The following is a 27,307-nucleotide window of genomic DNA, read 5'->3' as shown; positions in this document are numbered from 1 at the left end:
GTGTCCACGTTGTTGCAAGCTCAGGACTTGAAATTTTTATCTCTGCTCTATGTTGTACATTACATACTCCTGACCCCTGCACTATATTCTCTATGTTGTACATTACATACTCCTGACCCCTGCACTATATACTCTATGTTGTACATTACATACTCCTGACCCTCGTCCTATAATCCCCTCATCACTGTCACTCCTATAAAAGACAGTTCTCGTTGTTTCCTCACTCTCTGACTAAGGTCCATAAATAAAGAAATGATCTGGTAGGAGATCAGAGGACCCATTTACTAGTTACCTTGAGGGGGGGGTTGTAAGATCCTCAGAGACAAAGCTGCCTGATGTGGGTGGAGTCCTGGTTTAGGGGAACCAATCAGCTCATGTCTAGTAATAATCTTTGTATTTCTATTTTAGTAGATGGACGGGAGATGAGGAAAACCTCAGAAGATTGTCTCACTTTGTCTCCAGACTGTAAAGTAGAAGATGAGGACATCACACAGTATAGTCCAGGAGAAAACCTGGCTACCTCAAATGTCCATCCGGCACCACACAGTGTAGATGGACCATCGTATTCCTCTTATCCTGAGGAACCTCAGACTGTGAGGGATGGTGCCGGACCATCGTATTCCTCTTATCCTGAGGAACCTCAGACTGTGCGTGATGGTGCCGGACCATCGTATGCCTATTATCCAGAAGAACCTCAGATTGTGAGGGACAATGCTGTCCTTCTAGCACATAAGAGGTTTCCATGTCTTGAGTGTGAAAAATGTTTTTCAAAGAAGTCCAATCTTTCCACACATCAGAGATCTCACACGGGGGAGAAGCCTTTTTCCTGTCCTGAGTGTGGGAAATGTTTTTCACATAAGTCCTATCTTTTTATACATCAGAGATTGCACACGGGGGAGAAGCCATATTCTTGTCCTGAGTGTGGGAAATGTTTTGCACATAAGTCCTATTTTTACAGACATCAGAGATCACACACGGGGGAGATGCCTTTTTCCTGTTCAAAGTGCGGAAAATGTTTTTCAATGAAGTCCAATCTTTCCACACATCAGAGATCACACACAGGGGAGAAGCCTTTTTCCTGTTCTGAGTGCGGGAAATGTTTTTCAACGAAGACCCATCTTTCCATACATCAGAGATCACACACGGGGGAGAAGCCTTTTTCCTGTCCTGTGTGCGGGAAATGTTTTTCGCAGACGTCCAGTCGTAACACACACCAGAGACTGCACATGGTGGTGAAGCCACTTTCCTGAGTGAGGGAATTGTTCCTCACTGAAGTCCTGTCTTTCTGTACATCAGGGGTCCCACACAACCCTTGAGGTGTATTAGTGAGTGCGGGAAATGTCTTGTATATGAATGTTGCTGGACATGTGGGGAAGAAGCACACCCTGATATACACCTCAGATATACTCCATGGCTGATCTTCATCATGTAAGAAACACTTCATAAGGAGATCAGAGATCACCAAAGACATGGATGAAGTGTTGTACCGTGTTGGCCGTTGATAGCAGGAGAAAAATAAAAATGGAGTCATGACCTCTCATTGGCTGAGTACATTTTGTGGTGGAAGATTTCACAGACATTTAGGGATCTATTATAAAACAAATTGTAGAATGAATGTGACATGCGTTCCTCCAATCATGACTAATATTGGATCATCGGCTCCATTTAGTGGCAAAAATCTGCCCCTGTGGTTTTAATACCGCCCATTGACGCAAAACAGAAAATACCACATTTGGCCATTAGATGGCGCTAAGTACCATAGAAATGATCTCCATCTAGTGGCCAAATGCAATCATTTCCATTGTAAATGATTGGAAACCGTTCGACCAGCACAGCAAATATCCTAATAACATTCATCTTTCCCCCATTCACACAGAAGGAATGTACATGGACTTTCCCCGGGGGAATTGCTATGCACATGTTTTATGAATAGACCCCTAAATGTCAGGAGACGTTTATATAAAGATGGGAAGTATGGAGCAGATAAATGAAAAGACCTCCTAGCAATGTTTTTACCAGGCTGCAGCTAGAGGGAGCTCTAATGTGTGAGCACAGCAGAGTGATCCCCTCTAGCTCACATTAACCCTTTTACTGTCAGAGATGTTTTTGCACATTTTGGGCCTGAAGATTAGATAAAACCCCCAAACATATATTATCTGATAGCAGAGGCCCTGGAGAATAAAATGGTGGTGATTGTTAAAGTGTTGCTCGTACACAAATGTCCCCTTAATATCCAGGTTTATTTTCTCCTTTTCCCCCATTTTCTATGGTGTGTTCTTTTCTACAATACTTTGTTATAATAATGGAACACGTTGTGTATTGTATTGTACGACTCCGCCTCCACATTCCAGACAAGTCATTTTCCTGACCAATCACATTTCTACCTTTTTACTATTTCCTGATTCTATGACTGTTATCTGTTTAAAAGTAATTATAATAAAAAAATGTATTGAAGAGAAAAAAAAGTTGTGTGTGTCGCTGGAATGAGAAGAATTGCTGGTGGTGTTGTCACCTGTCACAGCAGTCACACCTGGTTTCCCGGCCAATGCACCAGATAAATGTTGCAGCAAAACTCTTTGAGTTCTGGGAAACCAGGAATGGACTCTGGACACGGACTCCAGGAAAACAAACCTTTTATTTCACCAGGGAAAGGAGCGACTCACGCCAGGATGCCAAGTGGCCTCTTATAGGCATTTACAACATATATATTTCCTCTTGTATAGACATTCCTTGGAACTTCGTAAAACATCTAAAAGCTTGTTAGCGAGTGACATCTGCGGCTTCTCCGTTATCTGTCTAATTTATCATCTACTAAGCTGTAGACATGTGCACTGACCGAACATTTGTTTGTTTTCCTTTCATTTGTTTCTTCGTTTTTCGGGTCATTAGTTATGATCGACATTCATTAATTTGAATAAATTTGAAAATCCGGAAATTCAAAAATCCGAAATACCGTATTTTCCGGCGTATAAGACGACTTTCTAACCCCTTAAAATCTTCTTAAAAGTCGGGGGTTGTCTTATACGCCGGTAACCTAACCTTACCTTATCCCAGAATCGCAGCTGTACGATTTTTCAAAAGCCGCGCCTCCTACGTCTTCTGTTCCGTGATAGGCGGAAACACTCAGTTTCCCAGGAGGCACTGTGTTCAGTGTCCACATATTACGGAGGCCCTCTCGTCCTGTGTTTAGTGTCCGCCTATCACGGAGGCCCTCTCGTCCTCGGACAATAGGGCCTCTGTGATAGGCGAACACTGAACACAGTGCCTCCTGGGAAGCTGAGTGTTTCCGCCTATCACGGAACAGAAGACGTAGAAGGCGCGGCTTTTGAAAAATCGTACAGCCGCGATTCTGCATGTGTTGGGATAAGGTAAGGGCACAGTCTGGCATGTACTGGGGCACAGTCTGGCATGTACTGGGGCACAGTCTGGTATGTAATGGGGCATAGTCTGGCATGTAATGGGGCACAGTCTGGCATGTAATGGGGCACAGTTTGGCATGTAATGGGGCACAGTCTGGCATGTAATGGTGGCACCGTGAGACGAGGCATGACTAGTAGGAAGGGGGTAGTTTTATACGGCGAGTATATCCCAAAACCAACATTTTGGCTGGAAAATTAGGGGGTCGTCTTATACGCCCAGTTGTCTTATACGCCGGCAAATACGGTAATAACAAATTATCGGTATCGGAATTTCCTTTTCAAATTTAGCTGTTAGTGATCGTAATGAATACGAATTTATCCGAAGTTACGATTTATCCAAAATAACGAATGCCGCATCTAAACAAATGGAACGTAATGAATTAATAATAATAACAAAACATTGTTCTTTGTTTCTGTTATAAAATGTTGTAAATGAGTACGTTTTCTCCTTCACCGATGAGGCGGCACCAATGAGATGGCACTGGTGGGCACGGACAATGGCCACTGATATGCAGCACTGATGGGCATTCATAGGTGGCACTGAAATGCTGCACTGATGGGTATATATGAGTGGCACTGATTGGCATATCCCTGGTGGTCCAGGGTAGCATACCTGGTGGGCATCCTTTGTAGGCATCCCTGGTGGTCCTGGGTGGGGGGGCTGCACTGATAAACAATCAGCACTGACCCCCCCTGTCAGGAGAGAAGCTCTCCTCTATTCTCGTCTGTCAGATGCGAGTGAGGAAAAGTCGATAAACGGCTCTTCCTGTTTAAGCTGTGATCAGCCGTGATTGGACACAGCTGATCATGTGGTAAAGAGCCTCCATCAGAGGCTCTTTTTCCAGACCGGTCTTGCGGTGTGTCAGACTGATACACCAAAACAGAGATCGCTGCGCTGTGTGCCCCGTAGGGCTTATCCTGCTGGACATCATATGAAGCCCCATCAGGATAAATGAACCACTTCCCGGCCATCATTTTGCTATAGGCCGAGTGGGAAGTGGTTAAAAGTCTTCACAGGTCATCAGGTTAAAGGTAACTCTGAATAATGGGCCTAGAGTGCAGTGGTCAGGAGTATATCATATACAGTGGTCAGGAGTATATCATATACAGGGGTCAGGAGTATATCATATACAGAGGTCAGGTGTATATCATATACAGAGGTCAGGAGTATATCATATACAGAGGTCAGGAGTATATCATATACAGGGGTCAGGAGTATATCATATACAGGGGTCAGGAGTATATCATATACAGGGGTCAGGAGTATATCATATACAGTGATCAGGGTCTTCTACTGACATTAATTAGAGAGAAAAGTCTTTCCTGTACGGTTCTGTCCTTGACATATCGTAGAATGAAGCCGTATTGTTCTTTCAGTGTCATCATCCCGTGTTCTGTCCATTTCCACACCAACATCTCCTCCACCATCACGCTGTATTTGTTGTCTCACCATGTTTCCAATGATGGAGATCCAGAGACTGACCGGAGTCTTCTTCTCCATGTCACCAGACCACCTCTTCCTCTACTACTGGGGTGCTGGGCCTTTCTATGACTACTTAGGACCCCCAACCTCTTCTATATGTAGCACTACCCCCGAAGGAGCTGCTGGTTTAGATTTGGGCCTGCCGTTACCTTACTGTTCACCACACTCGTCCCAGGGGTCCCTCTTGAAGAGTTATTCACAAATGTCCGCACCAACACTTAATTTATTTTTCTTCAAGGGTTTTATTAAACCAGGTTCATCAGAGGGGTGGAGTGATAGGGGAGATTCAGGTACCTTGCTTGTGGATCACGGGTACAGTCTTAGATCCAGAGGACAAATCGGTTCCACAGGGCCATCCGGTCAGGATTGAAAGACCCCCAAGCACCCTCCCCCAGAATGCACAGCGGGCAGACCATGCCCACTGGGCTGCTTCTGGGAAGAAGGCACTCAATACACCCAGCCCATTGCCATTCCGACCTTGACTCCTGGTGACAGCGACACCCACTGTCAAATGGAAGATGTGCAACACAGCTGAACTAAAACCCACAATTTGGCATAATAGTCTGAGCCAACTACAGCTCAGATAACTACATTTACAAAATAGCGCCTACTCAACAGGAGCTACATATAGGATTGTGAAGATTTCCATCCTATTTACTAAGAAGCTGAAGAAGATGTCCATGATGTAGATGAGGGTTACACATAGTATGAGCAGCATCACCCTTCACTCTGTAACCAAGACCTAGTCTGGCAATGCCCAGAATAATACCAATTAGTCTCTGACCAATCTCGCGGTTTGTATGGAATTTCTCCTTATACCAGTGGTCAGTGTAGTGGTCCCTTTACATTGGTGACCAATGGGAGAAGGACCCTCCTATATGTCATCAGTGGGAAGACTGCCCTCCTTACAGATCATTGATGTCAGTTGTTACTGAGAGACAGAAATTGTCCATTGCTCAAGGAACCCCTAGAACCCTTTCGGGGAACCCTGGCTGAGAAAGGCTGGACTAGGCAGTAATATATTTCTCTCACCCTTGGTGGGAGTGGAGATGACCCATCTATAAGGATATACAGTACATACACACAGAGCACAAAGCCGTGTTTACACTAAAATACGTTTTTTGGGAGTATGATTCCTCTTACCTCCACAAGATGGTGACCATACTTCTACCATAGAGAGAAGAAGTCTCTATGGAAGACAGGAAGTGATGTCGGGGACAGACAGGAAGTTCCGGGTGAGAGGTAAGTCGGTAGGAAGTAGTGAGGAGACATCTTTGGAATCGGTACCAGAGGAGGTAATAAGATCTTATCTTCTATTTACACCCAGTAACCCCCGTCATGTCCGTCCTCTTCCTCCATAGTCATTGTGACGTCTTTTATCTCCTGCAGATGATAATACACACATATACCTCCCAACTGTCCCTGATTTGGAGGGACTGTCCCTCATTCACAACAAAGTCCCTCTTTCCTCCTCATGTGTCCCTCATGTTGGTCTGATCTATATACATGTATATAAAATGCACTATTTGTCTATCAAAAAGTCTTTCCCGTCCAATTTCTACATTTTTCTGCTGCATTTGTAAATTCCAAAAGCCAATATAAAGGAATATTAGTGGTGAAAATGCACTTGTGGGTTTAACCAATTTTCTTTTCTCCATTAAGGGGTGTGTCCTATGCCTACATACTTTTACTAATAGAAGTCCCTCATTCCCATCTCAGAAAGTTGGGAGGTATGTACACATATATAGTGTGGAGTCGTACATTAACCCCTTCAGGGTCAGAACATTCCCCCACTTACGGGGCATTACGGGAACGTTCTCTTAATTTCCGAAATGTGTTTTTTTACATCTAATTCCGCTTTTCAGTTTATAATAACAGATTATACAATACTAGTTTTATTAAGAGCTGTATTTATAATTAGGGATGCACCAAAATTTCATCGGCCGAAAATAGTGTTTTCAGCATATTGCCGAAAGAAAAAAGTACCGATAATTGAATTTCTTTTGATGATTTTGGAATTTTTTGATTTTTATATCTACAGCTTTTTACTCCCTTGTGAGATTGGACAGTTTGGTTTCACTAGTTCACATTATTTTGTGGCGTCATTAATTTGATTATTTATTTACAGCACATGGTTGTAATTTTATTTGCTCTAGTTTTGTTTGCACATATATCAGTGTTTCACTGACTTATATTCTAGTGCACTTATTGCGCTCATCACTTCACTTTATTCTTACCACTTGTTTTGTTGTTATCATATTACTAGATTTGAGCAGCAGATTGCTTTTTTGCATAATTGTTATTTTTTTACACATACACATTTTTAATTCCACTATTGGCTAGCGTTTTAGACTTGACCATTTAACTTGCCTAATTAGAGAGCCGCTGCAGTGTCATATTCTGCTCCCTATCTCAGAATGCTCCGGAAGTCTCGTGGCGGTGAACTGCGCATGTGCAATGCGTTCCAACGCCAAATGCGATGCGTTCCAGGGTATTCACGACACTACCCTTCAGTGAACCATTACAATTTGTCACGGAAGTGACGTATTACCATACGCGGAGAGGGGGCAGAGAGAGAGAGACCCATTCACAGCGAAAGAGAAATAGAGATAGTGAGATACATTCAGAGCGAGAGAGGGATTGTCTACATATATTATAGATAACGGAAGTACTGTACATAGGGGAGGTAATCCCCTCTCTGAGCCCTGCTTCTCTCTCAGTATCTCTCTATCTGTATCCCTCTCTCGCTCTGAATGTATGTACGTATCTCTATATGTCTATTTCTCTGTCGCTCTGAATGGGTCTCTCTCTCTGTCCCCCCCCGCTCCGTGTATGGTAATACGTCACTTCCGTGACAAATTGTGATGGTTCACTGAAGGGTAGTGTCGTGACTACCCTGGAACGCATCGCATTTGGCGTTGGAACGCATTGCGCATGCGCAGTTCGCGCGCAACGTGACTTAGGCAGCATTCTGTGATAGGGAGCAAACGGTGACACTACACCGCCTCTGTACAGTACTTACACACAGCACAAGGCCGTGTTCACACTATGAGACGGTTCTCTGGGCTGCAATTACTCTGATCTCCACAAGATGGTGATCTCACTTTTACCCAGGAAGTCTCTATGGAAGACAGGAAGTGATGTCTGGGTCAGACAGGAAGTTCTGGGTGAGAGGTGAGTCGAGAGGAAGTAGTGAGGAGACCTCGCTGGAATCGGCAGCATAGGAGGCAATAAGATCTTATCTTCTATTTACACCCAGTAACCCCCTTCATGTCCGTCCTCTTCCTCCATAGTCACTGGGAAGTCTTTTATCTCCAGCAGATGATGATACACACATATATAGTGTGGAGACCTAGATTAACCCCTTCAGGGCCCGAACATTCCCCCACTTACAGGGCCGGAACATTCTCTTCATTTCAGTTTATACTAACAGATTATATGATAATACGGGTTGGGGTTTTAGTTAGAGGTGGACTTATGATACTTGTTTTTGATTTTATAATCTTTATGGAGGAGGAAATAACTATTCCTGATGTCTGTAAAGGTTCAACACAAGAGATGTGTCTGGATGATGACTTTATCTTTGTAAGTATCAGGTGATGTCACTTTCTATTTCCCTATGTAGGAGTATTTAGAAGGACACAAGGATCTCTACTAGGACGTCATGATGGACAATCAGCCCCCCCTTACATCACCGGGTAAGAGGAGACTTTATTGTAAAGGAGAGAGCAGTACGGAGGCTCCACCTAGATCCCCCATCATCTGATAAACACATAGAAACAATGTATTCAGTCAGTGTGTGTGTTTCCTACAGATGGATCCAGTAATGGGAACCCACCAGAGAGATGTCTCCGTCCTCTGTATTCCCGGGATTCCACACAGGAAGGTCACACCATCCCCCACCATCATCAGGTAGATGAGGAACAATCACTGATCGTATCATTAGGATCTGTACATTATCTGCATTGTTACCATTGATGTCATTTTTTTTTCTATATTCAGAGTGGAGACCTGAGAGATCCTAAAGTTGAGGTTAAAGAAGAGATTAAAGAGGAGGATGATGAGGATAGGGTGATGGAGGAAGAACACGCCATCCCCCACCATCATCAGGTAGATGAGGAACAATTATTGGTGGTTATGATTTATACACAAACCTGTTTATTACAATGAATGTTTTATCATATATTCAGAGTGGAAACCTCAGGGATGATAATATTGATATTAAAGAAGAGTATAAAGAGGAGGATGAGGAGTATGGAGTGATGGAGGAGTTTGCAGAAGGACACAAGGATATTATGGAGCCACCTAATACCAGGAACCCACCAGAGAGATGTCCCCGTCCTCTGTATTCCCGGGATTCCACAGAGGAAGGTCACACCATCCCCCACTGTTACAAGGTCGGTGGGACGGAGCATCTAGAACATGGACTGGTGGAGATGATGTGTGGATTTTGTATGTAAGTTTATATCTTACAGATGATATTCTCTTGGTTTAGAGTGGAGATCCAATCGATATAGAATTTGAGGTGAAATCAGAAGAAGAAGAAGAGACGTATGTGAGGGATGATCAGCAGTCTATGGAGGAGGATGGAATAACGGGGATATTTATAGAGGAGGACACTCCTACAGAGATCAGCACAGGTGGGTCATTAACACTAAATCCATTCCTCCACCCATACTGCTCACTGATTGGTCCAGAGTAGGGCGGGGACTGGGTGATATCAGCCTGTAATCCCCGGGTCACTTTCCTGAGCTGTGTTCCCTGTCCTGTATTCCTGTATTTCTCTGGGATAATCTTCCTTCTCTGTGCTGCAGACACAATTTATGTCTCTAGACTGGATTTATGGAGATTCTGGGGTTCAGCTGGCAGCAAAATGTTGATTTTCACCATAGGGTTTGCTTAACCTAGACACCTGGGGTATGTACCTTGGGTATTCTGCCCCATGCCCGGGTCTAGTGAGATCTCTGACAGAACAATTCTCCCGGGGTTACTTGCTCTGTTATTTGCTGGCTGTCCCGGGTGGAGGGATATGTCTGTATAGTCTCAGACCCAAGTCACTGAGTGCAGTCTCAGGAGATGGGAGGCAGTGGTGTGGGATCTCTGCAACTTGTCTCCAGTAAACATTTCATCCACCACTGATTACTGAATACCAATATTATGAGTCCTAACCCATCACTATATACTCTGTTGTACAATTCACACTCCTGACCCCTGCACTATATACTCTATGTTGTACATTACATACTCCTGACCCCTGCACTATATACTCTATGTTGTACATTACATACTCTTTATTGTCTCTGAACAAGAATGGTTGGAGAGCTCGTTTAGGGCCAGGACACATTTGAGTAGATGCAATGACAATTGGCAGACTCCAAGACTTCTATAGGTAGACTGCTTTACAGTGGAAGGCCTCCAGCCGGACACCACTTCTGTATAGGTAGGACCGCTGTCTCCTATGGTAACAAATCTTGTTACAGTCACTAACGGTAGTTCTACATAACTCTTGGTAACACAGAATAGTTCTCTTCTTCTCACACAGTCTCTCACTGCAGATCTTCTCTCCCTGAGCTCCCGGTCTCTGCCTAGTAGGGATGAGCTTTAAGTTCGGGTCGAACATGAGTTCCACTGGAACATTGGCTGTTTGCCCGGTCATCGAAAAACAAACATTATGGGGCGTTCGCGCCAAATTCGAGTGCCGCGTCACGCACCATAATGCACTGTGAGATCGCATTGCATTGCTGTGTGATGACTGGCCAAAGCATGCACTATGACCCGCATACTTTGGCCAATCCCAGGGCCGTCAGTAAAGAGAGCCATAATTGGCCAATGGCAGGGTACCTTTGTCATATCATGGCTCAGGGGGACTAAGTCCACGCCCCACACTACATAAGGCCGCATGCACATTCCCTACCCCTGTTGCTAAATCGTAGAAAGAAATTTGGTCCCAGCCATCCACATGCTCAGTGTCTGAATGCTAGCTTGGCTACTGCATCTGCACTGCAACTGCTGCCTTTTCAGCTGGTAGACTATGCCCTCTTTTGTGAATTTGTGGAATGTGCGGTACCTCAGTGGCAGGTTCCCAAACACCATTTCTTTTCACGGAAGACCATTCCGTTTCTCTACCAGCATGTGGAAGGCAATGTCTGGGCCTCGTTGGACAGGGCGGTCAGCAGTAAGGTGCATATTATGCCTGTTCCAGCAGGCATGGACAGCGACGTTACCTTTCTTTCCCAGCTCACTGGGTAACTCTGCTGGCAGCTGGGAAGGATGCAGGACAGGGTGCAGTATTGTTGGAGCTTTTTCCTGCCACCACGCCTCCAAAATGCTAGTGGTGGCTCTCTCCTCCACCCCCTCCTCTTCTTCCTCTATGGCCTCTTCCTCTGCAGATTTGTCCTCCTGAACCAGCGAAGCTCCATAGACATTCAAGGGGCTACGCAAGCACTCAGGCAAAAAGATGCCATGTGGTGCTAAAGTTGGTCTGCTTAGGGGGCAGGAGCCACACTGGGGCAGAGATTCTGTCAGCTCTGCATGGGCAGGCTCAGAGGTGGTTGACGCCACGCCAGCTTCAGCCAGGAATGGTTGTAGGCACCAACCTCCTCTCCGCCCTACGACATGGACACTTGACCCATGTGCCTTGTTTTCAGGAACTTTCCCAGAACTTACCTACCCTTCGCAGAGGGAGCAGAGGATGAAACATCTTTGGGAGGCCTTGCAGAAAGGTTTGTGCAATGCGTTTTCAAAGCCTGGGAGGTTACAATTTCCTGGTGCTGGACACCGTGTTGCTGAGGCTTTGTTCAGTCACAGAAAGAGCGGTGGAAAAGGTGGCCGTCTGACCGATGTCTTCAGACAATTCTTCAGTCCGCAGCCCCAAGGTCTGATCGGTTCCAGCAACCGTCACCAACATCTGAATTACATGGTGCAGGAATATCTAGGGGCAAGATCAGACTTGGAGACCTTTCCAACAGAAAATCCTCTGGTTTACTGGGTCTTGAGGATGGTCCACTGGCCAGAGCTTGCACAGTATGCAATTGAGCTACTGGCCTGCCCTGCATCCAGCGTTCTTTCTGAACGCACATTCAGTGCTGCTGGAGGCTTTGTAACCGATCACAGAGTGCGCCAGTCCACAGACTCTGTTGATCGGCTCACCTTCATAAAAATGAACCAGTCTTTGATCACCAGCTACCAAGCACCTGATGCTGATGTAACCAATAGATTTTTCTATGGATGTGGGATCCCTTGAAGACTGCCTATGCTGAGTGACTATCCTATTATGCTGAGTGACTATCCTATTCCTCCTCAATGTTCATGTTGATGGCTTCTAAGAATATTTTTGTTTCAGGGCACCACTACCACTGCCTAAGGCCCAATTTGTCTGCCCCTGTTTACATGCCCCTGTTAATTACAATTTTTGATCTAATATTTCACAGCAGGGCCCGTTCCTGCACCCACCAAGAGTAACGGTGAGGGCTTACAGTGTTCTGGTACCACCAACACCTAAGGCCCAATTTTCCCTACTTTCAAACATCCGACTTACAAACGACTCCTACTCCCCTGGCTTGGCACTTACTGATGCTCCTCGAGCGTCATCCCCGCTATCCTGCTGGGCCCCTGGTTTGGCACTTACTGATGCTCTTCAAGCATCACCCCCGCTGTCCTGCTGGGCCCCTGGCTTGGCACTTACTGATGCTCCTCAAGCGTCACCCCCGCTATCCTGCTGGGCTCCTGGCTTGACACTTGCTGAAGCTTTCCCACTTCTTCACTGTCCCAGGCTGGTGAGAAGATTGCTCCAGTACTGGCTCCAGCTTACTAACTGTAGTCTCCGGTAACAAGGTGGATGGTCCCTTAGTGGCGACAGCTTCCCCTCCACCTCCGACCACAACTGGTTCACCGTTGGGCTGAACCTTTACTCTCGGTTGGTATCCAATCCTGCAGTCCCAACCCTGCTTCTCTTGCTCCTGGATAGGCCTTAGGCTTCCGGCCTAAGAACCCGGGCGACATAACACACGTCCACCCAGACAGCCATCCAGGTGGCACAGAACCTCGATGAACCTGACTCCACCCAAATAAATAGGCTCTCCCAGCAGGCCATGGAACCAAAGAAACCCCTGCAAATTGGCTGAGACACCCCATCCATTCATAATCCGACCTTGCTACACCCTTGTCTATCTAGTGCCACCTAGTGACAGAAGAGAAAAGGTGCAGCCATTCAAAGTTAGAGAGGAATCAGTAGATCTCCTAACAATAAGTAATGATAAATACCACCTGGGAAACTAAATTTATGAGCCACCCTTCCTAAACACCAGGGTGCTACATGTTCATTACATACTCCTGACCCCTGCACTATATACTCTATATTGTACATTACATACTCCTGACCCTTGCACTATATACTCTATGTTGTACATTACATACTCCTGACCCTCGTCCTATAATCCCCTCATCACTGTCACTCTCTGACTAAGGTCCATGAATAAAGAAATGATCTGGTAGGAGATCAGAGGAGCCATTTACTAGTTACCTTGAGGGGGGAATTGTAAGATCCTCAGAGACAAAGCTGCCTGATGTGGGCGTAGTCCTGGTTTAGGGGAACCAATCAGCTCATGTCTAGTAATAATCTTTGTATTTCTATTTTAGTAGATGGACGGGAGATGAGGAAAACCTCAGAGGATTGTCTCACTTTGTCTCCAGACTGTAAAGTAGAAGATGAGGACATCACACATTATAGTCCAGGAGAAAACCCGACTACCTCAAATGTCAATCCGGCACCACACAGTGTAGATGGACCATCGTATTCCTCTTATCCTGAGGAACCTCCGACTGTGCGGGACGGTGCCGGGCCATCGTATTCCTCTTATCCTGAGAAACTTCAGACTGTGCAGGACGGTACCGGACCATCGTATTCCTCTTATCCTGAGGAACCTCAGACTGTGCGGGATGGTGCTGTCCTTGCAACAGATGAGAGGTTGTCCTGTCCCGAGTGCGGGAAGTGTTTCAGTTCCAAAAGAAGTCTTAATAAGCATAAAAAATCTCACACAGGTGAGAAGCCGTATTCCTGTTCTCAGTGCGGAAAATGTTTTTCAGTGAAGGCCAGTCTTTACAGACATCAGAGATCTCACACGGGGGAGAAGCCTTTTTCCTGTTCTGAGTGCGGAAAATGTTTTTCAGAGAAGACCAATCTTTCCACACATCAGAGATCTCACATGGGGGAGAAGCCTTTTTCCTGTTCTGAGTGCGGGAAATGTTTCCGTTCCAAAAGCAATCTTAATAAGCATAAACAATCTCACACAGGTGAGAAGCCGTATTCCTGTTCTGAGTGCGGAAAATGTTTTTCAGTGAAGGCCAGTCTTCACAGACATCAGAGATCTCACACAGGGGAGAAGCCTTTTTCCTGTTCTGAGTGCGGAAAATGTTTTTCAGAGAAGTCCAGTCTTTCCACACATCAGAGATCTCACATGGGGGAGAAGCCCTTTTCCTGTTCTGAGTGCGGGAAATGTTTTGCATACAAGTCACGTTTTTCCATACATCAGAGATCTCACACGGGGGAGAAGCCTTTTTCCTGTTCTGAGTGCGGGAAATGTTTTTCAGATAAGTCCTGTCTTTCCACACATCAGAGATCTCACACGGGGGAAAAGCCGTATTCCTGTCCTGTGTGCGGGAAATGTTTTTCAATGAAGTCCCATCTTTCCATACATCAGAGATCACACACGGGGGAGAAGCCTTTTTCCTGTTCTGAGTGCGGAAAATGTTTTTCAGAGAAGTCCAAGCTTTCCAAACATCAGAGAATACACACGGGGGAGAAGCCTTTTTCCTGTTCAGAGTGCGGAAAATGTTTTTCAGATATGTCCAGTTTTTACAGACATCAGAGGTCTCACACAGGGGAGAAGCCTTTTTCCTGTTCTGTGTGTGGGAAATGTTTTTCAGTGAAGTCCAGTCTTTCCACACATCAGAGATCACACACGGGGGAGAAGCTTTTTTCCTGTTCTGAGTGCGGGAAATGTTTTTCGCAGATGTCCAGTCGTAACACACACCAGAGATCACACACGGGGGAGAAACCTTTTTCCTGTTCTGAGTGTGGGAAATGTTTTTCAGATAAGTCCAATCTTTCCACACATCAGAGATCACACACGGGGGAGAAGCCTTTTTCCTGTTCTGAGTGTGGGAAATGTTTTTCAGATAAGTCCAATCTTTCCACACATCAGAGATCACACACGAGGGAGAAGCCTTATTCCTGTTCTGAGTGTGGGAAATGTTTTTCAGAGAAGGCCAGTCTTTCCAGACATCAGAGATCTCACACGGGGGAGAAGCCGTATTCCTGTCCTGAGTGAGGGAATTGTTCCTCACTGAAGTCCTGTCTTCCTGTACATCAGGGGTCCCACACAACCCCTCGAGGTGTATTAGTGAGTTCGGGAAATGTCTTGTATGTGAATGTTGCTGGACATGTGGGGAAGAAGCACACCCTGATATACGGGTAAAACTTGAAAAATTTGAATATGGTGCAAAAGTTCATTTATTTCACTAATCCAACTTAAATGGTGAGACTAATATATGAGAGAGACTCATTACATGCAAAGCAAGAGGGTTCAAGCCGTGATTTGTCATCATTGTGGTGATTGTGGCTTCCAGCTCATGAAACCCCCAAATCCACAATCTCAGAAAATTCCAATATTCCATGCAATAAATAAAACACGGATTGTACATACAGAGAGAAAACATGATGTGGTCCAAGGCACCATAGGTAAATGGCCTCCATCCCAAATTTGAACAGAAAAGAGAGAGTTTGGTCAGCGGGACTTTAAATGAGGCCAATCACCATGCGGAGTAAGCATGTGGGATATACAGAATTGCTTAATTGGGTTCCAACACAAAAGGGGGGAGTGAGTTTGGGACTTAGAATGAGAGATGTACAGTGTAACGGGAGTCACTTTAGGGTCACAGGGTGAATGAGAACCCCACTATGGTCTGTGCTAGTCACATTTAATGCGGTCAGATATTGTATATATTGTATAAATATTGTGTGTTGGCTGATGTATACTAGTAAGCTTGCTGTGATGAAAGGGGTGGGTTGTGATTGCATTCCATTGTCTATTGTGGTAATTAAGTCTGCTATGTGGATTGGAGCTTGGTAGACAGTCTGGCTGCCTATTATGGGATGTTTAAGTGTCTTGCTGTGAGGAAAGGGGGGGAATCACTCCAGCAGCCCCCCCCCCCTGCTGGGACTGTTTGCTGAAGGAGAAGTTTGAACACACCTGACCTGTATCACCATTGTCATTGGACAATTTAACCCACCCTGTTTCCCAAGGGTGGGAGAGATGTATTTTGAAGAGAAATGTGTTACCATGTGCAGATAATAAAGATTCATTCCCTGTTTTAAACCTCAAACAGAGCTGTGTGTCTCGTTTCTGGGGGGAATTCTTATGGGTCGGGTTCGTTTGCCTGATTGTGGAGTGTCGATAAGCTGTCTTGGATGGGATGGAAGGTCGTAAACGGTGGTGACCGTTACATACAGCAAAAAAGCAGTCTTAGCAAAGAGCATTTTATTATGTCTTGTGATATCATGTAAAGCATACTGAATGACAAAAATTGCATCCACAAAGTCGCATAAACATGCTACAAATTACATATACATACTAACACCATGTTACTTGGCATATCGTGGAGTAAAGACAAGTCCTGCACAACATGAACCACTGGAGGGGCTTGGTGGTATAATGAGAATCTAGGAGTAAAACCGTATAAAAAAACATAAAATCATCCTCATGAACATCATGCATCTATGTATGCCCGACGCGTTTCGTTGGGGTATACCAACTCTTCAGGGGCGAATGCAATGGTGATCTATAAAGAGACATAACGATATGGTATATAATTTTGTAGTAGAATAACATAAATAATGTATAAAGAACAAGACACAAAACTACTCATTCGCCTCAAAGAAGTAGCCGGAGTTACAGACACAGACCTACCCTGGTTCGATTCCTTCCTAGGAAATCGGTCCCAAACAATGAAACTAGGAGTCTTCACCTGGGAAACACGCACCATTTCTTGCGGAGTCCCTCTAGGATCGCCCCTGTAATGGAATGGCCGTGATACCCAGAGACTTTGGAAGGGGGTGGGGTACTCATGTGTCAGCTTTACCAATGACTCTTGGGTGTAGATTCATCCTATGTCCAATAGGGGCATAGGATGACTGAGATCTCGGATTACATGAGATGGGACAGTAATGATAATTCATGTATTGCAGGATATCTTGAAATATTACAGGTTGTTTATTCTGACCCCAACAGGTCAATAGGAGAGTGTCTCATTCATGTGGGGACACATACTGTTGAGATGTTAATTGATGTTAATCAATGGAAGAAGTCATCTGTGTGACGAAACGGCGTAGGGAGGAGCGACGTGCTGACGTCATCACGATCCACGCTGTCTACCCGGAAGGACGAGCAGACAGCAGAGCCGGCCGGCTATTAATATTGATCGCACTTTTTAAACCGATATACATGTGAGTGTATTACTTTTTTACATTAAACATTTATAAACGATATCACACCATGCCAGTGTTTTTCTCCTTTGGGTTACATCTATGGAGAATGTTGGTCTGACATAGAAGATTAGTGAAACAGGAGAGAGAGTGGCAGCTTATCCAGGACCTTTACTGACCTATATGTATACATGCCTGATTTATTTCTTGCTCTGGTAAGCAGTTGGCACATAAGTGGTGGAGGATTTGTCATCTGAGTCACAAGATTTTGCCTGGATATTTAGTCTCACCCATTCGGAGAACTTTCTGTCACTTCCTGCAATCTTCTGTGATACATCTTATATGGACTCTTGCACAACCTTTTTTTAGTTTTAATGCACTGGGGTTTTGTGTGCCCATAACATAATTGAAGAATTATGTTGATTTAATTTGCAGCGCAGCTTTTCCTTTTAAAATTGTATTCTTGTGTGTATCTGACATATAAGCTGCAGCAGCTTTTTTTATTTTTATTATTTCCATTTTTATTATTTTTCACATCATTTTTATAGTGTCATCACTATTTCACATATTAGACCTGCGCAGTATCTTCCAATATATAAATCCCCTCCAGCTACCTGGCTGTAGTGATAAAAGCTTGCTGTGATTGCATTCTATTGTGCTAATTAAGTCTGGTTTCTGAAGGACCTCTCATTGTGTGATGCTAATTAGCACTGTTTTGTGTGAAAATACTGTTGATGATACTATGGAATGTGACTTGGCACCCTCTAAAGGTCAGATGTCTGACTTATGGAATGTCTATTGTATTGAGGTGAGAATAGCTTGTCGCGGAGTGTCTTCAGAATGTCTGGGTAATGACTAGTAATTAACTCATCTGAATGTCATTATCTAAAAGAATGTGTATTGAAGTTCCTTGTGTCATGTTGTGGGTGGAGTTGAGTCATTGTTCACTCTTGGTTGTTAACTGCATAAAAAGAGCTGAAGTTTACCATTAAAGTATTCATTCGTTTGAACTAGAGAACAGAGCTTGTGTCTCGTTATTCTGGGGGAAATCCAATGGGTCGTGTCTGCTGTCTTGGGTTGGTGGAAAGGAATATCGTGAATTGTGTTTACCCCTGACCGTTACAGCTCCTATCACCGGTGCTCTTCAACATCTACCTCCGCCCACTCTTCAAAATCATCAGTGAGCAGGATTTGTGCTACCACTCCTATGAGGATGACACTCAACTCTACTTTCGGATCACCAAAAAAAACAACCGATATCACAGATTCGAAAAATGCCTGGCATTGATCGACGAGTGGATGACTGAGAGCTCCCTCAAACTCAACAGATCCAAAACGGAACTACTTCTCCTCTACGCAAACCGAAAGACTAAAGCGAGGACCTCATGGACACCACCCGCTATCCTGGGACAGATCATCACCCTGAGTACCAAGGTCAAAAGCCTGGGAGTAACCTTTGACTCACAGATGTCGATGGATGCGCAAATAGGATCAGTAGTCAGCGGATCCCATTACCTTTTCCACCTACTGCACAGATTCATCCCAGAAGAGGATACAGTGGTAGTAGTCAGAACGATCATCAATTCTAGACTCGACTACACAAACTTCCTCTACTTAGGACTACCAAAATCACAGATCTCATGCCTACAAGTCGTCCAGAACACGGTAGCCAGGTTGGTAACAGGAAAGAAACCCTGGGAATCCATCACCCCGTCCCTGAGGACCCTTCATTGTCTAACAGTAAAGGATCGGATCACATTCAAGACCCTCTGCCTCACCCATAAATGCACACAAGGAAAGGCTCCTCAATATTTATGCGAGAAAATAAAACATTACACCCCCCATCGCACTTTCTGATCATCAAACCAAAACCTCCTCCACATCCCCAAATACTACAAATCAAAGGGAGAACGAAGATTTGCAGTCCAAGGACCACGGCTATGGAACGCTCTACCAACGGACATCCGCATGGAAGAAAACCATCGGGCCTTCAGGAAAAAACTAAAGACCCGCCTCTTTTGAAGGATAAGGAAGACAACGAATGGAATAAGCGCCTTGAGGCGAATTAGTTTGCATGTGTAGCGCTATACAAGTTATTCACTCACTCAGATAGATAACCCTATAAATACTCACGTCAACTGTATAGATGTGAGCAAAGGACCAGAGCCGAGGTAAAGACACATAGACAACCAGGGAGCACTGTGCATTCCCCAAAGCCAATGTGTGAATGTAGAAGACTGTGGGCCAACATTTCTGTGGATTGAGATCAGTGGTATATAATGAATGTATAATATTATTAAGGATTGTACAGAGAATGATATCGCACCTCTGAAAGGTAGAAGCTGCGTAATAATTGTGTGAAAATAGTGCAGCGCTGCGTATCTATAAATCTTATATAAACAAATAATTATACATTCCATAAAACAATTTATGAAAAAAGAAAATAAATAAATTATAAAATAACAGTTCATATGGAGGTTTCCAAAGCTGTCACCGCTGTGAAAAATCCTATTTAAATGGATCCAATATTCACTGCGCACCCCCACCTGCTAAAATGCATGCTCACCTCAAGGGTGAGTATAAAACTCATAGACAGATCACTCCTCGTGTCCAATCACGATCCGTCCACTTTACCAATGGTAGTAATTCCTACAGTCTCCAGACTGCACCTCTGTGTGGGAAATCAACGTATAAATTGTCTCCAAACACCACCTTCCTCCATTCACTTATTAATAATCAATTCCACTTCTATATCCCGGGGGGAAGTACATGAAAGAAAAAACACAAGTACCATAGTGCTCTCTACTTCGGAATTTATTATAAAAGCCCCCCCTAAAAAGTTAAGCAGGAACAAAATTTGTCTCTGGACAGCCGCACTCTGAACAAATTGTCGCCTTTATTAAAAGAAGGACAGCACTACAAGTCACAGCAAAATAAATCCTGACTGCTGACGCGTTTCGCACTGAAACTAGTGCTTAGTCATAGCTAGAGTCCCCTAAAAAGTTACACTTACAAGAAATAATCGGCGGTGAGTGAGCTGGTGATTTGATACTTGCTGTTTTTATTGTAAGTGTAACTTTTTAGGGGGGGCTTTTATAATAAATTCAAAAGCAGAGAGCACTATGGTACTTGTGTTTTTTTGTTTCATGTCCTTAACCCCGGGATATAGAAGTGAAATTATTAACCACTTAAGGACCGGTGCCTGTTTATCAGACTTGGTGCTTTCAAGATTTTTTTTTTGCTAGAAAATTACTTAAAACCCCAAACATTATATATACTGTACTGTATATATATATATATATATATATATATATATATATATATATATATATATATATATACAGTATATATATATTTTTTTTTCTAACACCCTAGAGAATAAAATGGTGGTCATTGCGATACCTTTTGTCACACAGTATTTGCGCACTTTTTTTTGGGAAAAAAAAACACCTTTTTGAATAAAAAATAAGACAACAGTAAAGTTAGCCCAATTTTTTTTTTTTATATTGTGAAAGATAATGTTACGCTATGTTATGTTTTCTCACAATAAGCATGCGTATGTACTCAGTACTTGGTTTGGGCCCCTCAGTTCTTGATTTGGGCCCCTCAGTACTTGGTTGGGGCCCCTCAATGCGGCGTGGCATGGAGGTGATCAGCCTGTGGCACTGCTGAGGTGTTATGGAAGACCAGGATGCTTCAATAGCGCCCTTCAGCTCCTCTCCATTGTTGGGTCTCATGTCTCTCATCTTTATCTTGGCAATTCCCCATAGATTCTCTATCACAGATTCTCTATGGGGTTCAGGTCAGGCGAGTTTGCTGGCCAATCAAGCACAGTAATCCCACGGTCATGTGACCGGGTTTTGGTGCTTTTGGCAGTGTGGGGGAGGTGCCAAGTCCTCCTGGAAAATGAAGTCGGCATTCCCATAGAGCTTGTCTGCGGAAGGAAGCATGAAGTGCTCCAAAATCTGGTAGAGGGCATGCCTAGACCCCAGACTTAATGAAGCACAGAGGACCAGCAGGTGACACGGCGCCCCAAATCATCACAGACCGTGGAAACTTCACACTGGACTTCAAGCATCTTGCAGTGTGTGCCTCTCCATTCCTCCTCCATGCTCCGGCCCCTTGGTTTCCTCCATTCCTCCTCCATACTCCGGCTCCTTGGTTTCCTCCATTCTTCCTCCATACTCTGGCTCCTTGGTTTCCTCCATTCTTCCTCCATACTTCGGCTCCTTGGTTTCCTCCAGACTCCGGCTCCTTGGTTTCCTTCAGACTCCGACTCCTTGGTTTCCTCCATACTCCGGCTCCTTGGTTTCCAAATGAGACCCAAAATTTACTCTCATCAGAAAAGAGGACTTTGGACCCCTGAGCACCAGACCAGGTGTGTTTTTCTTTAGCCCAGGTAAGACTCTTCTGACGTTTGTTGGTCAGGAGTAGGGTGACAAGAGGAATACAAGATTTGAAGCCCATGTCCAGGACCCGTCTGTGTGTGGTGCTCTTGATGTTCTGACTCCAGCCTTAGTCCACTCCTTGTGAAAGTCCAACACTTCTGAATGGCCTTTTCCTGACAATCCTCTCCAGGCTGCGCTCATCCCTGCTGCTTGTGCACCTTTTTCTTCCACACTTTCCCTTCCACAGAACTTTCTATTAATGGGCTTTGATACAGCACTTTGGGAACATCCAACTTCTTTTGCAATTATCTTTTTTGAGGCTTTCCCTACTTATGGAGGGTGTCAATGATGGTTTTCTGCACAACTGTCAGGTCAGCAGTCTTTCCAATGATTGTGATTCCTACTGAAACAGACTGAGAGACCATTTAAAGGCTTGGGAACCCTTTGCAAGTGTTATGTCTTAATTATCTGATTAGAGGGGGACACTTTACGCCCGCCGAGAATATTCCACCTTTTCACAATATTCAAATTTTCTGAGATTGTGGATTTGGGGTTTTCATGAGCTGGAAGCCACAATCATCACAATGATGACAAATCACGGCTTTAACCCTCTTGCTTTGCATGTAATGAGTCTCTCTCATATATTACTTTCACCTCTTAAGTTGTATTAGTAAAATAAATGAACTTTTGCACGATATTCTACTTTTTCGAGTTTTACCCGTACACCTCAGATCTACTCCATGGCTGATCTTCATCATGTAAGAAACAGTTCATAAGGAGATCAGAGATCACCAAAGACATGGATGAAGTGTTGTACCGTGTTGGCCATTGATAGCAGGAGAAAAATAAAAAATGGAGTCATTCCCTCTCATTGGCTGAGCACATTTTGTGGAGGAAGATTTCACAGACATTTAGGGATCTATTATAAAACAAATTGTAGAATGAATGTGATACGCGTTCCTCCAATCATGACAAACATTGGCTCCATCTAGTGGCAAAAATCTGCCCATGTGGTTTTCAATACTGACCATTGACGTAAAACAGAAAATACCACATTTGGCCATAGATGGCGCTAAGTACCAAAGAAATGATCTCCATCTAGTGGCCAAATGCAATAATTTCCATTTTAAATGAATGGAAACCGTTCGACCAGCACAGCAAATATCCTAATAACATTCATCTTTCCCCCATTCACACAGAAGGAATGTACATGGACTTTCCCCGGGGGAATTGCTATGCACATATTTTATGAATAGACCCCTAAATGTCAGGAGACGTTTATATAAAGATGGGAAGTATGGAGCATATAAATGAATAGACCTCCTAGCATTGTTATTACCAGGCTGCAGCTAGGGGAGCTCTAATGTGTGAGCACAGCAGAGTGATCCCATCAAGCTCACATTAACCCTTTCACTGTCAGATGCTTTTTGCACATTTTGGCCCTGAAGATTAAATAAAACCCCCAAACATATATTATCTGATAGCAGAGGCCCTGGAGAATAAAATGGTGGTGATTGTTAAGGTGTTCCTCGTACACAAATTTCCCCTTAATATCCGGGTTTATTTTCTCCTTTTTCCCCATTTTCTATGGTGTGATCTTTTCTACAATACTTTGTTATAATAATGGAACACATTGTGTATTGTATTGTACGACTCCGCCTCCACATTCCAGACAAGTCATTTTCCTGACCAATCGCATTTCTACCTTTTTACTATTTCCTGATTCTATGACTGTAACCTGTTTAAAATTAAAAATTATAATAAAAAAATGTATTGAAGAGAAAAAAAAGTTGTGTGTGTCGGTGGAATGAGAAGAATTGCTGGTGGTGTTGTCACCTGTCACAGCCGTCACACCTGGTTTCCCGGCCAATGCACCAGATAAATGTTGCAGCAAAACGGCTCTTCGAGTTCTGGGAAACCAGGAATGGACTCCAGACAAGGACTCCAGGAAAACAGACCTTTTATTTCACCAGGGAAAGGAGCGACTCACACCAGGATGCCAAGTGGCCTCTTATAGGCGTTTACAACATATATATTTCCTCTTGTATAGACATTCCTTGGAACTTCGTAAAACATCTAAAAGCTTGTTAGAGAGTGACATCTGCGGCTTCTCCGTTATCTGTCTAATTTATCATCTACTAAGCTGTAGACATGTGCACTGACCGAACATTTGTTTGTTTTCCTTTCATTTGTTTCTTCGTTTTTCGGGTCATTAGTTATGATCGACATTCATTAATTTGAATACATTTGAAAACCCGGAAATTCGAAAATCCGAAATACCGTATTTTCCGGCGTATAAGACGACTTTCTAACCCCTTAAAATCTTCTTAAAAGTCGGGGGTCGTCTTATACGCCGGTAACCTAACCTTACCTTATCCCAGAATCGCAGCTGTACGGTTTTTCAAAAGCCGCGCCTCCTACGTCTTCTGTTCCGTGATAGGCGGAAACACTCAGTTTCCCAGGAGGCACTGTGTTCAGTGTCCGCCTATTACGGAGGCCCTCTCGTCCTGTGTTTAGTGTCCGCCTATCACGGAGGCCCTCTCGTCCTCGGACAATAGGGCCTCTGTGATAGGCGAACACTGAACACAGTGCCTCCTGGGAAGCTGAGTGTTTCCGCCTATCACGGAACAGAAGACGTAGAAGGCGCGGCTTTTGAAAAATCATACAGCCGCGATTCTGCATGTGTTGGGATAAGGTAAGGGCACAGTCTGGCATGTACTGGGGCACAGTCTGGCATGTACTGAGGCACAGTCTGGCATGTACTGGGGCACAGTCTGGCATGTAATGGGGCACAGTCTGGCATGTAATGGGGCACAGTCTGGCATGTAATGGTGGCACCGTGAGACGAGGCATGACTAGTAGGAAGGGGGTAGTTTTATACGGCGAGTATATCCCAAAACCAACATTTTGGCTGGAAAATTAGGGGGTCGTCTTATACGCCCAGTTGTCTTATACGCCGGCAAATACGGTAATAACAAATTATCGGTATCGGAATTTCCTTTTCAAATTTAGCTGTTAGTGATCGTAATGAATACGAATTTATCCGAAGTTACGATTTATCCAAAATAACGAATGCCGCATCTAAACAAATGGAACGTAATGAATTAATAATAATAACAAAACATTGTTCTTTGTTTCTGTTATAAAATGTTGTAAATGAGTACGTTTTCTCCTTCACCGATGAGGCGGCACCAATGAGATGGCACTGGTGGGCACTGACAATGGCCACTGATATGCAGCACTGATGGGCGAATGAATATAGGTGGCACTGATTGGCATATCCCTGGTGGTCCAGGGTAGCATACCTGGTGGGCATCCTTTGTAGGCATCCCTGGTGGTCCTGGGTGGGGGGCTGCACTGATAAACAATCAGCACAGACCCCCCTGTCAGGAGAGAAGCTCTACTCTATTCTCGTCTGTCAGATGCGAGTGAGGAAAAGTCGATAAACGGCTCTTCCTGTTTACGCTGTGATCAGCCGTGATTGGACACAGCTGATCATGTGGTAAAGAGCCTCCGTCAGAGGCTCTTTTTCAAGAAAGGGTCTTGCGGTGTGTCAGACTGATACACCACAACAGAGATCGCTGCGCTGTGTGCCCCGTAGGGCGTGCAATCGCGGCTTATCCTGCTGGACATCATATGAAGCCCCATCAGGATAAATGAACCACTTCCCGGCCGTCATTTTGCTATAGGCCGAGTGGGAAGTGGTTAAAAGTCTTCACAGGTCATCAGGTTAAAGGTAACTCTGAATAATGGGCCTAGAGTGCAGTGGTCAGGAGTATATCATATACAGAGGTCAGGAGTATATCATATACAGTGATCAGGAGTATATCATATACAGAGGTCAGGAGTATATCATATACAGTGGTCAGGAGTATATCATATACAGGGGTCAGGAGTATATCATATACAGTGATCAGGGTCTTCTACTGACATTAATTAGAGAGAAAAGTCTTTCCTGCACGGTTCTCTCCTTGACATATCGTAGAATGAAGCCGTATTGTTCTTTCAGTGTCATCATCCCGTGTTCTGTCCATTTCCACACCGACACCAACATCTCCTCCACCATCCCGCTGTATTTGTTGTCTCACCATGTTTCCAATGATGGAGGATCGGAGTCTTCTTCTCCATGTCACCAGACCACCTCTTCCTCTACTATTGGGGTGCTGGGCCTTTCTATGACTACTCAGGACCCCCAACCTCTTCTATATGTAGCACTACCTCCGAAGGAGCTGCTGGTTTAGATTTGGGCCTGCCGTTACCTTACTGTTCACCACACTCGTCCCAGGGGTCCCTCTTGAAGAGTTATTCACAAATGTCCGCACCAACACTTAATTTCTTTTTCTTCAAGGGTTTTTATTAAACCAGGTTCATCAGAGGGGTGGAGTGATAGGGGAGATTCAGGTACCTTGCTTGTGGATCACAGGTACAGTCTTAGATCCAGAGGACAAATCGGTTCCACACTGGATTAAGAAACTACCTGTGGCAACTCGTTCAAAGTCTCTGCCAAAGACTTGATGAGTGTCGTCGAGTCGTCACACAGTCCTCTGCCACAAGATCATGTAACCACACACATACACTCTGCAAAGCTCCAAAGAAAGCACACAGTCCACAGTGCCAGGATCTTTCAGCCATGCCGGCAGTGAGGTAAATTGGCCAGGATGCGTCCTCCATTGGGCCCCCAATTGTTCGGCTTCTTCTCGCAGGCAAGACAGCACAGGCCCACCCCTGGACCAGTAGGCCCCAAAAACTGTTGGGCCTACTCTCAGTCGCGGAGCCTCGGGCCAGCAGGCCCCAAAACCAGAAAATACTGCTAAAGCGTCCCTGAGGCCAGGAGGGCCATCCGGTCAGGATTGGAGGACCCCCAAGCACCCTCCCCCAGAATGCACAGCGGGCAGACCATGCCCACTGGGCTGCTTCTGGGAAGAAGGCACTCAATACACCCAGCCCATTGCCATTCCGACCTTGACTCCTGGTGACAGCGACACCCACTGTCAAATGGAAGATGTGCAACACAGCTGAACTAAAACCCACAATTTGGCATAATAGTCTGAGCCAACTACAGCTCAGATAACTACATTTACAAAATAGCGCCTACTCAACAGGAGCTACATATAGGATTGTGAAGATTTCCATCCTATTTACTAAGAAGCTTAAGAAGATGTCCATGATGTAGATGAGGGTTACACATAGTATGAGCAGCATCACCCTTCACTCTGTAACCAAGACCTAGTCTGGCAATGCCCAGAATAATACCAATTAGCCTCTGACCAATCTCGCGGTTTGTATGGAATTTCTCCTTATACCAGTGATCAGTGTAGTGGTCCCTTACATTGGTGACCAATGGGAGAAGGACTCTCTTATATGTCATCAGTGGGAAGACTGCCCCTCCTTACAGATCGTTGATGTCAGTTGTTACTGAGAGACAGAAATTGTCCATTGCTCAAGGAACCCCTAGAACCCTTTGGAGGAACCCTGGCTAAGAAAGGTTGGACTAGGCAGTAATATATTTCTCTCCCCCTTGGTGGGAGTGGAGATG

The 27,307-nt window shown here is 44.6% G+C and overlaps 1 protein-coding gene across 1 annotated transcript in view; it reads left to right on the top strand.

The window, feature by feature from the left end:
* The window catches only part of LOC120928169 (zinc finger protein 850-like), a gene marked incomplete at its 3' end in the record, with an annotated part of 156,369 nt that overhangs the window by 7,072 nt on the left and 121,990 nt on the right, over positions 1-27,307 (top strand). Inside the window, exons 3-4 of the mRNA XM_040339280.1 lie at positions 882-1,189; positions 13,901-15,211. Of these exons, the coding sequence (XP_040195214.1) occupies positions 882-1,189; positions 13,901-15,211 (1,619 nt within the window). The remainder of the gene's footprint in view (positions 1-881; positions 1,190-13,900; positions 15,212-27,307) is intronic.

The sequence above is a fragment of the Rana temporaria genome, chromosome 2 (genome assembly GCF_905171775.1).
Source record: "Rana temporaria chromosome 2, aRanTem1.1, whole genome shotgun sequence".
NCBI lineage: Eukaryota > Metazoa > Chordata > Amphibia > Anura > Ranidae > Rana > Rana temporaria.
Note: the sequence above shows the minus strand (reverse complement) of the source record. Positions and strands in the feature narration are given on the sequence as shown.